At 36.6% G+C, this 12,167-nt stretch overlaps 1 protein-coding gene across 2 annotated transcripts in view; it reads right to left on the reverse strand.

Moving 5' to 3' along the window:
* The window catches only part of ADCY8 (adenylate cyclase 8), a 269,745-nt gene that overhangs the window by 211,805 nt on the left and 45,773 nt on the right, over positions 1-12,167 (reverse strand). For both annotated transcript variants that reach the window (XM_023222984.2, XM_023222991.2), the window contains exon 2: positions 6,144-6,293. In XM_023222984.2, the coding sequence (XP_023078752.1) occupies positions 6,144-6,293 (150 nt within the window). The remainder of the gene's footprint in view (positions 1-6,143; positions 6,294-12,167) is intronic.

Genomic DNA, 12,167 nt, shown 5'->3' on the forward strand with positions numbered 1-12,167 from the left:
TGAGTGGGCTCTCTGTGGGGAGGACAGGACCCTGTTTGAGTGGGCTCCCTGTGGGGTAGACTGCCTGTCGGGAGGAATCAAATTCTTATCCCACAGAAAGGTCTGGAGAATGTATGTACAATGACTTCTAACATATGAATCCTGCTTTCTGGAGAAAAAAAACCAGTGGATTCCTCCCTCACCATCTCAACGTCAGATAGAGAGGGACAAGAATAGGTGAAAGAAAGCAGTGGCTTTGGCTTCATGCTCTGCAGAGCTCAGTAAGTTTGTTTAGTTTATTGTTTTAATTTCCTAGATTATAAGGAAAATGGAGAAAAGGGAAATAGATTTATTTTTCAAGAAGAATGTTAAGGTGAGTGACTTCAGGTGGCTAGATTAGCATACACTGGTTAGTAACTGGTTAACACCAATTAGAAAGCTATTTTGTGAGAGGACTTAAACCAGGCAGTACTAGTAAAGGAAATATAGAAAAAATGTGTGCATAAATGGTGAAGATAGCATCCACAGGGAAAAGGACCACGGTTGATGTGAATGGATCAGGTACAAGGGTGTATCACAGAGAAAGAGGTGTACTTTTTTGGGGGATGGGAGGATCATGAACAGGCCGAGCTGGTGATACGTGTGGGACATGCTGAGGAGGCTATCGAGCTGGTGTTGGTGGTGGGCATCTGGAGCTCAGAAAAGAATGCTGATGTGGGAGCAATCAGGAAGTGATGGTTGAAGCCATGATATAGCACCTAAAGAGAACTAAGAGATGAACAAAAAAGAAGAGGTCAAGGAGAGGCCCTTGAAGGATGCCTACATTTAAGGGTTTAGAGGAGGAAGAGGGATATGTGAAGGAAACAGGGATCTGAGACTGGAACGAAAATCAAGCGCCCCATAGTAAAATTAAGAGAGGAGAGTGATTCAAGGAAAGGGTGTTGGGAGGTGACTCAGCAATGCCAAGTGCTGTAAAAATCAAGGATATGAGGAGGCAAAAATAAGCCAAGGGTATAGTAGAATATATAAAGAGATTAATTCCATACAGAAATGTATGAATGAAACTCTCATGGAGGTGACATTTGAGCTGAGTTTTGAAGGATGGATAAGGTACAGGGATGAAAGGAAGGTTACACCAGGTAGGGAAAAACGTGTAAACAAAGGCATGAGTGTAGAGGGTAAGGAGAATATGTAGGAAAGAGTGAATATTTCAGTATAAACTAAAGAATAATGAATATGAAAGATGTTGATAACATATAAGGCTGAACATGATGGGTGGTCAGTGGGTGGCTTTGAATGTAAGGAATGAAGAATAACAGAAAATGACTTGGAAGTAAGAGGTTTTTGGAGTATAATGAGAAGACCTATCTAGTTGGAGGAGAAAGAATAAAGATGCTAAGGTTCTACAACTTTTAGGTCAACTTTGATTTTCTGATTGAATTAACAATGACAATGCTCTACTGTACTGATCAATATTATTTTAACTTTAAAAAGTCCCCAAGATGTTAAAAGGCACCAAAATGAATCAAATGAATCAACTCAGAACTCAGTAGGAAACCCAGCTTTCTCAATCTACTGTCCAAACAACCAGTTTACACCAATATTGTCTAACAAAGATATTTAAGTTTAACAGAATTGCTTTAATACAGCTAAAACATCTGCTGCATTTAAAAATAATCTTCCTGCTGCTGCAACATATGGTATCATCAGAAACTTTATTCCAGTGCCCCCAGAGCTTCTGAGACACCTTGAAATGCCATGATTACCATAATGAGGTTTATACAGTTCTCCAAGCTGAAAGAAAAACAATTAATTCATTTTAATATTTAAAATAAATATGGGCCACTTGCATCATCTGGGAGAAGAAGCAGGATTATGAAAACTATAATAATTAGAATCTAACTCCCTAAAGAAAGATGCTTCAAGATGTAGCTTCCAGACGGAAAATTCCCCTAACAAGTCGGCTTAAGATGCAAGCTCAGACTGTCTCAGTCTCTCCTGAATTGGCTCTTCCCACTAAGATTTTAAATGAAGGGCACAACGGGCACAGGTATCTGTATTTTTACACAAAGGAGTTATTATAATATTCATGTAGGTAGAAGTGAAGCTAGGAGCCAAAGTTTGAATTCAATATAACTAGTTAAATAAATATTACTCAGAAGATCCTACATTTCAGCCACTATGCTAGATAAAAACCAGAGAATTCATTGAATTATATAGAGTAGCTGCCATTAACTAGTCTTTAGAGGTTGTGGAGAGAGAGAAGCACAGATTAGTATATGTCATAAAGTGGGACATATTCTTTAATAGACTTAACTATCATGGCATGTGGCGAGTACAAGAAAACCATCTCAACTCTACCTGGGAGACAAAAGCAAGCCTCGTGGAGAAAGGAATGCTGAGGCAGAAGAGTAGAGACAGATTAGGAGGGAGGTGGATTTCCCAGAACTATTAATACATGGCACAGGGTGGTGAAATAGCAGTTTGGGGAAAGAGACATGCAATGATTGAGATCCATGTGGCATGCTGTAATAAAGATCTGACAAAGAATTTCTTCACTTTGGTGTACACAGCACTTTGAATAATGCCTGGTGCATAGTTAACACTCAGGAAATATATAGCTGTTATTGAATGGAAAGCAGTAAGGTTCCACTTAACAGGTTCACAATTTGCTTCAGGATGTCAGAGAAAACCTAGCGTCTGGCATTGCTGTCCTTTACCAGGTCATACGTATCTTGTCATCGGTATCTTTGCTAATTTCTTTCTTTCCTCTCTTCTAAGAATTAAAGTCATACTCATCCTCCAGGTCCAATTCAGAGTAAAGACTGTGTCTTATTTGGCTGTCTCTCTATAGCATGAATGGGTGAATAGATAGAAGAATAAATGAATGAATGAATGATCATGGGAATTCTCATAAATCCTTCCAACAAACTACTTCCTCTCTTCCTTCAAGATTTTTGCATGTGTTTTTTGCTCTTTATGGTGTACTCCTTACTGCCTCTCCACTGAGCTGAATCGTATTCACATGTCAGCTCAGGTAAAATTTTTTTTCGATAGCTTTCTACAAGCCTCCAGGTTAGTTTTGACCCATACACTATTGCCATACGTGTCCCTGTAGTCATTCATCTTCTACACCAGGTAAACTCTTTAAGGCCAGAAACTGATTGCTAGTCAGCATTATATTCCCAATGCTCAGCAGAGCTCCTGACACATAATAAACCCTCCACAAAGAAATTAATTCACGGTTGAACAAATTAAATGATTAATTTTTTTGTATCCTACCATGAGATAAAAATCAAGAATGCATGAAAAATCCCACAAAACATGGTCATTTCTGTTGAATATAACCTATTTGATTCTCAATTTATAATTGCAAAATATTACCATCAATCTTATTTAGGATCATTATCCAAGGAAAAGGTATCTGCTGTCACTTAGGTTCTTATAGCATCTCCTTCACAGGGTATAGAATTTTTAACAATTATATCATTATAATTAGTTCTGATAAGAGGTAGATGAGAATTCATTTGTCAATGACACATGATATTTTAAAAGATATGGATGGGACCATTCTGGTTGCTATGTACTTAAGGAGAGCCATCATCCTGATTTACCTCCATATAAATAGCCCTAAGTTATTACAACTGAGCCAAGTCAATCCGTAATAAATTCTCACATGAGTCCTCTTGGGACTGAACTATGTTGACTGATTCATATAAATCATTACACACAATAATGCTAATAGAAACTCTTCACTGACTTGCAAGGGCGTCTCACACAAAGTAATTCTAACCATTAAGGAGACTTTTCAGGAAGGATGTTATTATTCCCATGGCATTGATGGGGAAACTGAGACTCAGAGTTTTTTCAAGCTCACTAAAATAGTAACTAAGCAAAAATTACTAATCCAGGGCAATCTCATTTGAAAGTCTATGTTTTCTCTGCCAGACTACACTGCCCATCTATTACTGAGGAAGTTCTCAAGGATAATGGAAACCTGAAGCAGAGATCAAATGCCAGTGGAAAGTAACTTTAGCACTGATGATGTAGAGTCAGCTATCTCAGACAATACTCTTGAGTAAATAAAGGGTGGTCAACATGCCACAAATGTCATAGTTGTGAATATAGGACAAAAAGAAGCCTACACAATATTTTACTTCATCCTAGGAACAAAGCACCTTCCACAAAAGATAGTCTTTTCTTGTATTTTATCCAAGAAATCAATGAAACTGACTTGTATGTCTGTATTGCTTTCTACATAGTATCTCATTTGAGGCAAATGTGATGCAGAAGAGAGATATTGGCCCATGTATAAAAAAGGAATCTATGGTGGAGAGTTTAATAGCTTAGGTGGTCCAACTAGGAAGTAATAAGAGCCATGACCCAAACTCTAGTGGTCTTTTCACTACATTCTAGCTGTCGCTTTCTCTTACCTCTGTATATTATTATTTTCTTCCTCCTTCTCAACTCAAAAAATAAAAATGAAGATTAGAGGGAATGGTGGATGATTCCTGCACAATTTTGGATTAATAGATCACAGTGATTCCAAAACACCCAACTTGAAGGATGGGAAAAGAAGCAAAAAGTCTTATGGAGATGGTAAAGCAATAATTTTTAGTGTCTCCAATATATCATAAACACTAAATAAGAGGCACCCAGACAACTCACCCACAATTTCAGCTCTCGTTGTGACAAAGTATTAAGAACAGTTGAATACATTATTAATATGGCAGCATTCTCTGAACCGGCACAGATCCCATGGAAAGAGTGATATGCCAGTCTGGCAACTGATCTGTTTTGCACAGGAACATAATACAATAGTCCTGGGAGGTACTCATGTTTATTGTACAGGGTGTTTTCTTTCTTAAAGTTATTTTTCTTAATTATTCCAAGGGTTATTCAGAGAAATTACTATGAGGCTCCAGAATTATTTTAGGCAATAACTTTGAAATTCCTTATTCTAAATTTTGTAAAGTCAAAGTAAGATCTGAAAACTCAGGAGTTTCCTCTGCCCCAGGAGACAGCATATGGCAGTGGGAGTTGAGTCCTGGCAGGTGTACCCTACCTGTCCATCTCATCCATTATCACACAGACCTGGCTTCACTCACTTCAAAGATCCCTGACTCCCTGGTGATTTGATGCAAATTAATCATGAAGTAAGTGATGAGTCTTTCTCTGCTACTTTCTTTATGATTTTTGCAAACTATTATTGCCTAAAGTCTTAAATAAGAAATGTGCTATATTATAAATAATAAGACATAACTTTAAGAAAAAGGTCTTAGTTAAAAAAATGTCTCATATTATAGAAATAATATATCTACAAGCATAAAATTTCCAAGAGCATATATACTTGGGATGGTATAAATTGATGCTAAAACCAATTTTCAACACATTCCTGATATTCCTCTTGGAAAATTGTTTTCAGAACCAAAGGTAAGCATGGATTTAAAATATATAAATAGTTTTAATAGGGACAAATCTTTATTCTTTGAAAGTAAATTTGATTTTGGAGAAATATATTATTTGAGGCCAAGACTACTTTTAAGTTCCTATAACATCCGCCCAATCAGGATGTCCAAAAAATTATTTTATCTTAACCTCTCCAAATTGGAACACATTATTGTCCCCTGCAATCCAACTTCTTTTCCTACTGTATCCCTTATTCTGATGTTGGCATCATGTCCACAGGATTTTTTTTTGTGTATATCCCTTCTAAAAATCAGGTTGTGGTTTTAGAGACTGGGCATGTGTAAGATTCTTCTCTGCACTTACTCTAATTTGAATTGGTAGACAGTAAACATTTTTATCTGAAATAACACATTTACAGTTTAAAAGATAGAGGGTCAAAGACAGGCATGCTGATGGTTTTGAGGCATCATGACCTTGTTCACAAACACAGATGTCAGTGAAAGGTGTCAGGAAATACATCTGTGACTGTAATCACTTTATTTCTTATGGGGAACGATGAATTGAGTGTGGAGAATAAGACCAACCCATTTTGACCTGTAAGGCTAACACAACTATTTCCAACTCTGGAATCCTGTGACATACACTTTAAGAGAACACTTCCAAGTCAGGACGTGTTTGGGAGCAAAACAGGAGCTCCATATAAGTTGGAGACTGGCTAGGTGATAACTAAAACACACAGCCTTGTCAGTTGGTACCTGTCTTTGGTTCTCTGTCTCCAGGCGCAGCCTGGCCTCCACACACCTCCGGGTCTCCAGGAAAGCTTGGCGCTGGGCCCGGTCTGACAGGTAACTGATGAAGATTCCAGCTGTGTTCATACACATGAATAACACTGCCTGGGCCACAACCTAAAACAAACACAGTCTGGTCAGGTGCTTAAAACAAAAGCTATTTACAAGCAACAATAAAATACACAAATAAATATGAATTTCCAAGGTAAATCCTAATGTAGTAATCTACATGTTTAATCGCATGTTTGTAGAACTATGCCCTTCATTCAGATCTTGACACAAATGTCATCTCTTCGGAGAGGGCTTCTTTCACCACTTTCTCCAATTTAGGCTTCTTTCTCCCCAGGTTTAGACTGGAGTCTTCATGGGAAACCTGCTGTGAAAAAGAGAGAATCTGGTTGACTTCTTTACTCCACCTTCTCTCTCTCCCCTTCACCAGCAAAAGCTTCTGGCTTTTAAGGGGTTGGAGAATCTGGTGGAAATAAAAAGAAGAGACTAATAAGAAACAGGAAAGGAATCCATTGAATACCTTTGACTTCGAATACATTGACTACTATATTTAGACTCTGGTGTTCTCAGATCTTCTTGGATAGAATCCAAGTCTTGTTTCTAACTCAAGAAAAGAAACACCTTTGTCTATTGCTTTTCATCTCCACTTCCATTATTCTATTTCTCGGCATCAAGATATGCTTCCTGGACTCTTAAATTGGGCTTCCTACTTTTTCATTTGCCCCCTTTCTAACTACTCCTCATTCAAGAAAAGCAGATATTTTTGAAGAGGGGTCAATACATGGAAGAAATGAACAACATAGTATGAATTTCTTTATTTTTATGGCTTTAGCCTGAGACCAGGTCACAGTTCATGCAGTGTGTGGTAGCTGTAACTCCAATAGAAAGTGCAGGTAGCTTAAAGAAGCAAAGAACAGAGTTCCGGACCACTGTAGCTTCCAGAAAGTGGGAGAAGAATTCCAAAAAGTAAAGAACCCGGTGAAAGAAAACCTAAAATTGTTTTATAACCTCTTAACTGAACCACATATGCATAGGGAAGACAGTAAGCAATTGAGCTAAAGATAAAAATAACTGAACTGATATTTGAACTGCAGTCCAAAAGACCAAGACTTTCTTTTGATTTCAATCAAATTAATTACCTGCTAAAGTGAAACAGAACAAAACAAAAATTACTATTTCCAGGGGAATGTAAGATAATTCAGTCTTAACCATAGAGCATTCACAATGCCCAGAACATAGCACAGAATTATGTGACATAAAAATAAACATTAAAAGGTGACTCAATCTCAAGAGAAAAGATAGTTAACAGACATCTATTCTAATCTGACTCAGATGTTGGAATCAGCAGGCCGAGATTATAATAGTTCTTACAACTTTGCTCAGTGACATTCTAGCAATGAATGAAATTCACTGAAAGTAAATATTTTAGCAGTGAATGAAACAATAAGAAATAGGAAAAGAAATAGAAACCTCAAAAAAAGAAAATTTCAGAAATGAAAAACAAAATATCTGAACCAACTGGATATTAACAGCAGAACATAGATGATGGGTCAGTAAATTTGGAAATATGCCAATAGAATATAACCATTTTGAAAAAATATTAATAAATATTATTTAATAATATATAAATAAATAAAAATATATTTTATACACTTTTGTTTTGAGATGGAGTCTCATTCCACCACCCAGGCTGGAGTGCAGTAGTGTGATACCGGTTCACTGCAAACTCTGCCTCTTGGGTTCAAGTGATTCTCCTGCCTCAGGCTCCCGAGTAGCTAGGATTACAGGCACCCACCACCACACCCAGCTAATTTTTGTATTTTTAGTAGAGATGGGATTTCACCATGTTGGCCAGGCTGGCAAGTCTCAAACTCCTGACCTCAAATGATCTATCCACCTTGACCTCCCAAAGTGCTGGGATTACAGGAGTGAGCAACTGTGCCCGGCTTTTATATATATATATTTAGAGAGAGAGAGAGAGAGAGAGAGAGAGAGAGACAGAGAGACAGGGTCTCACTCTGTCGCCCAGTAGCAGTAGCACGATCTTGGCTCACTGCAACCTCTGCCTCCCAGATTCAAGTAATTCTCCTGCCTCAGCCTCCCAAGTAGCTGGGATTACAGGTGTGCACCACCACGTGTGGCTAATTTTTGTATTTTTAGTAGAGATGAGGTTTTCCTGTGTTGGTCAGACTGGTCTTGATGTCCTGACCTCAGGTGATCTGCCTGCCTGGGCCTCCCAAAGTGCTGGGATTACATGTGTGAGCCACCATGGTCAGCTGAAAAAAATTTTTCTAATGATTTATGAAAAGGTTTTATTAGTTTGTGTGACAACACTGAAAGGCCTAACATACATATAATTGGATTCTCAGAAGGAAAGGAAAGAGAGAATGGGGCTAAACTAATTTGTTTAAAGAAATAATGCAATTCTTATAAATGTTATAAAGATACATATTTACAGGTTCAATAATCTCAGCAAACCCTACACAGGATAAATGTGAACAAAACTACCCTCCTTGCTGGGCACATCATAATCAAAATGCTTAAAAACCAAAGAAAATCTTGAAAACAGTCAGATAAAAATGTTACATATAGGGGACATATTCTTCAGTTATGATAAAGATTATCAGATTAGATAAGAAGAAATAGTATATGTCCTATTTGTAACATATAGTCCTAAAATACATTGATATAAAAACTGGGAAGTCAAAACAAACCTGGCTTTGTTTTATAAATACCAGACTAAAGATAATTTTTTGAAAAGGGCATTACTAGAGATAAGTTGGGTCACTATACAATAATAAAGGGTTTAATACATCAAAAATACATAAAAATTCTGAACATGGACACATTTAATAGCACAACCTCAAAATATACACCGCAAAATAGGATAAAAGTCTATGTAATTATTTATAAATCTATAGTCATAGCAGTCTCTTTTAACACAATTTTCAGCAGTTTATATGTCAAACAGATTAAAAAGTCAGCAAAGAGAGATAATTTGGAAAGCTCATATGATTAACAACCTTGAAATGAAACACTGATATGGTTTGGCTGTGCCTCTACCAAAATCTCATCTTGAATTGTAGCTCCCATAATTCTCAGGTGTAGTGGGAGGGATCCAGTGGGATAAAATTAAATCGTGGAGATAGTTCCCCCATACTGTTCTCGTGGTAGTGAATAAGCCTTAAGATATCCGATGGTTTTATAAGAGGATTTTCTTCTTTCACTTGGCTTTCATTCTTTCTTGCCTGCCACCATGCCTTTCTCCTTCTGCCATGATCATGAGGCCTCCCCAGCAATGTGGAACTGTGAGTCCATTAAACCTCTTTTCTTTATGAATTACCCAGTCTCGGGTATGTCTTTATCAACAGCATGAACACAGACTAATACAAACATGCTATTCAATAATTAGATAGTAGAAATTCTTTTAAGACACATATTGAAAATTTGTAAAATATCATCTTAGGATAGGACCTGAAGTTAGCCTCAGCAAATTTTGAGGTTTCATCTCCTGTTACAGTGTTTCAAAGAATCATTTCAGGATCTTGATCCTACTTGTTTAAAATGTCCACTGAAAGCTCTGCTTTTGTCTGCAGCTGATTTGGGCACATGGATTTTGGTACCCATCAGGTAGAGTTTGACCAAGTTTCATTATTCAGTCAGAATTGTGTAAGCTGAACTAAGTGGGATGTCAATGATTTAGCTGTTGTTTCTGCCATTAATAGTTGGTCCTCTTCAATTAGGACATGGATACAATTGACTTTTTCTTCACAGATTGATGTGGATTGTCTGCCTTGTGGGCTTTACATCTTTAACATCATCTCATCCTTTCTTAAAATGAGTGATCCATTTGTAAACTGCTGATTTCTCTGGGGCATTCTTTCTATGAACTTTTGTAAAGCACCAGTGATTTCACCATTCTTCCATCAAAGCTTCCCCATCAATTTGATGTTTGTCCTTACTTCAATTTTAGCAGAATTCATGTTGCTCTGATAGGGGTTCTTTTGTAACTGATACCTTACCCTTTTTAGTATCTCAGGGTGAATCCTGTTCAGACATATTGCAACGTTTGTGTAAGTTTATCTCAGTGCAGAAAGTTTTGAAATCCATATTATCTTACCATAAATCCATCATTTAAATCCAGTTAAATAAACAACTGTGAGCAATCACTGGTCCTGTGGAGTCAGGTGGGCATGAACATTTTAAAAATCCCTCATATTGTTTAGTTTGACTTCAGTTGTTTTTAAATTTTATGTCATTGGAATCATATTTTTTACTATACATTATTTTCTTTATTCATTTTGATGCATACATTGATAGTTCCTTTATTTTTACTGCCAAATAGTATTTAATATACCACAAAATATTTATCTGCTCCACTACTCGTGGACATTCTGATTATTTCCACTCCCATTCTCTTGTGGAAAACTGCTGCTCTGAACATTTTGGGCACGTTCCTGGGGCACACGTGCAAAGGCACCTCTGGGGTGTGGAGTGGGAATACTTCGTGCTAACCTGATGGATACAGAATGGTCTCCCATTATGATTTTGATATCAGTTTCCCAGATTACTAACATTTTATGCTGGCTAGGTTGTGGGGGAAATAGTCACTCTCATACCTAGTTGGTGAATGTGTGAATTTGGCAATATCTATACAAATTGACAATATTTATATTCATGAGTTCAGTAACCCTAATTATGTAGACTTATTTCATAAATATGACCACCCATGTGCAAAGATCAAAGGATATAATAATATCACTTACAATAATAAATAATTAGAAATAACTTAAATGGCCCTAAACAGAGGATTGGTCACATTATAAATCCATCCAGTTGAAAAGTAGGTGTGGGAGAAGGAAAGAATTAACATCTACCATCATTTTTAAATGCACAGACACACTCGATAAGTTATTGGGTAATTCTGGGGACAGAAACTGAAGCCTGGGTTTATAAACTCTACCTTTTTGGTTTTTGTATATGTGCATGTAGTGTACCTATTATAATACAATATATTGTTAAAATAGTAAAACGAAAACTCCCCATCATGACAATAAGGATCGTTTGATTCCTTCAAGGCCATTTTGTACTTTTCCTCACTTTCTCATTTTGCTCTAACCAATCTGATTTGTTATTTTCTGTTCCTTCATTAGGTTTTTACCATTTCTGGGACATTCAAATGTTGTTTTCCTCTTCCTCGAACACTTCTCTGCATACCTCTTGCCTTGCCGATTCCTCTTGTCCTTCTGTTCTTGGCTTTATTCTAGTTTTCTCAGATAGACACTCCCTGATCACTATATCAAAGTAGGATTTCCCTGCTATACTTTATTGCTGCACCATGTGAATTCACCACAAATTGTAATTATATATGTATTTGCTTGCTTGGTTAGTTGATGCCTATCTGCCACACTGGATTGTGAATTCTAATAATATAGAGATGATGTTTGTTTTAGCCATTAATGGACAACTAGTATCCAGCACAGTAAATAAATGCTCAGCATAGTGTCAATTAATTGCTCAGCACTTACTAAGTTCTAGATATTTGCTAAATAAATCAGTGAATAGCTTTCCTATGTATCAGTACTCATCATTTATAAAATATACCAGAACAATGATCTCACAATAGCATTGGTAAGATAAAACACCAAAACTATTCTTAAACAATACTAACAAATGCATGAGAGCTAGAAAAGAAAAAAAAGTACATGACTTTACAGAAGATAAAGAAGAGGGGCATTTCTGTGAAAAATGCTATTATTAACTATGTTAATAGTTATAATATATAACTATATATATACATGACTCAGGATAAAGAATACATGAGTTAGAATATCAAATAAATTTTTAACAAAAGAGATTAGAGGGGGGTCTTGACCAACCAGAAGGTACATGTACTATAATGCCATGATAATTAAAACTGTCACAGCAGAGAAAAACCAAACTGCAAAATTAATGGAATAAAGTAGAGTATATTGTATAGAG

Source organism: Piliocolobus tephrosceles, chromosome 7 (genome assembly GCF_002776525.5).
Source record: "Piliocolobus tephrosceles isolate RC106 chromosome 7, ASM277652v3, whole genome shotgun sequence".
Classification (NCBI taxonomy): domain Eukaryota; kingdom Metazoa; phylum Chordata; class Mammalia; order Primates; family Cercopithecidae; genus Piliocolobus; species Piliocolobus tephrosceles.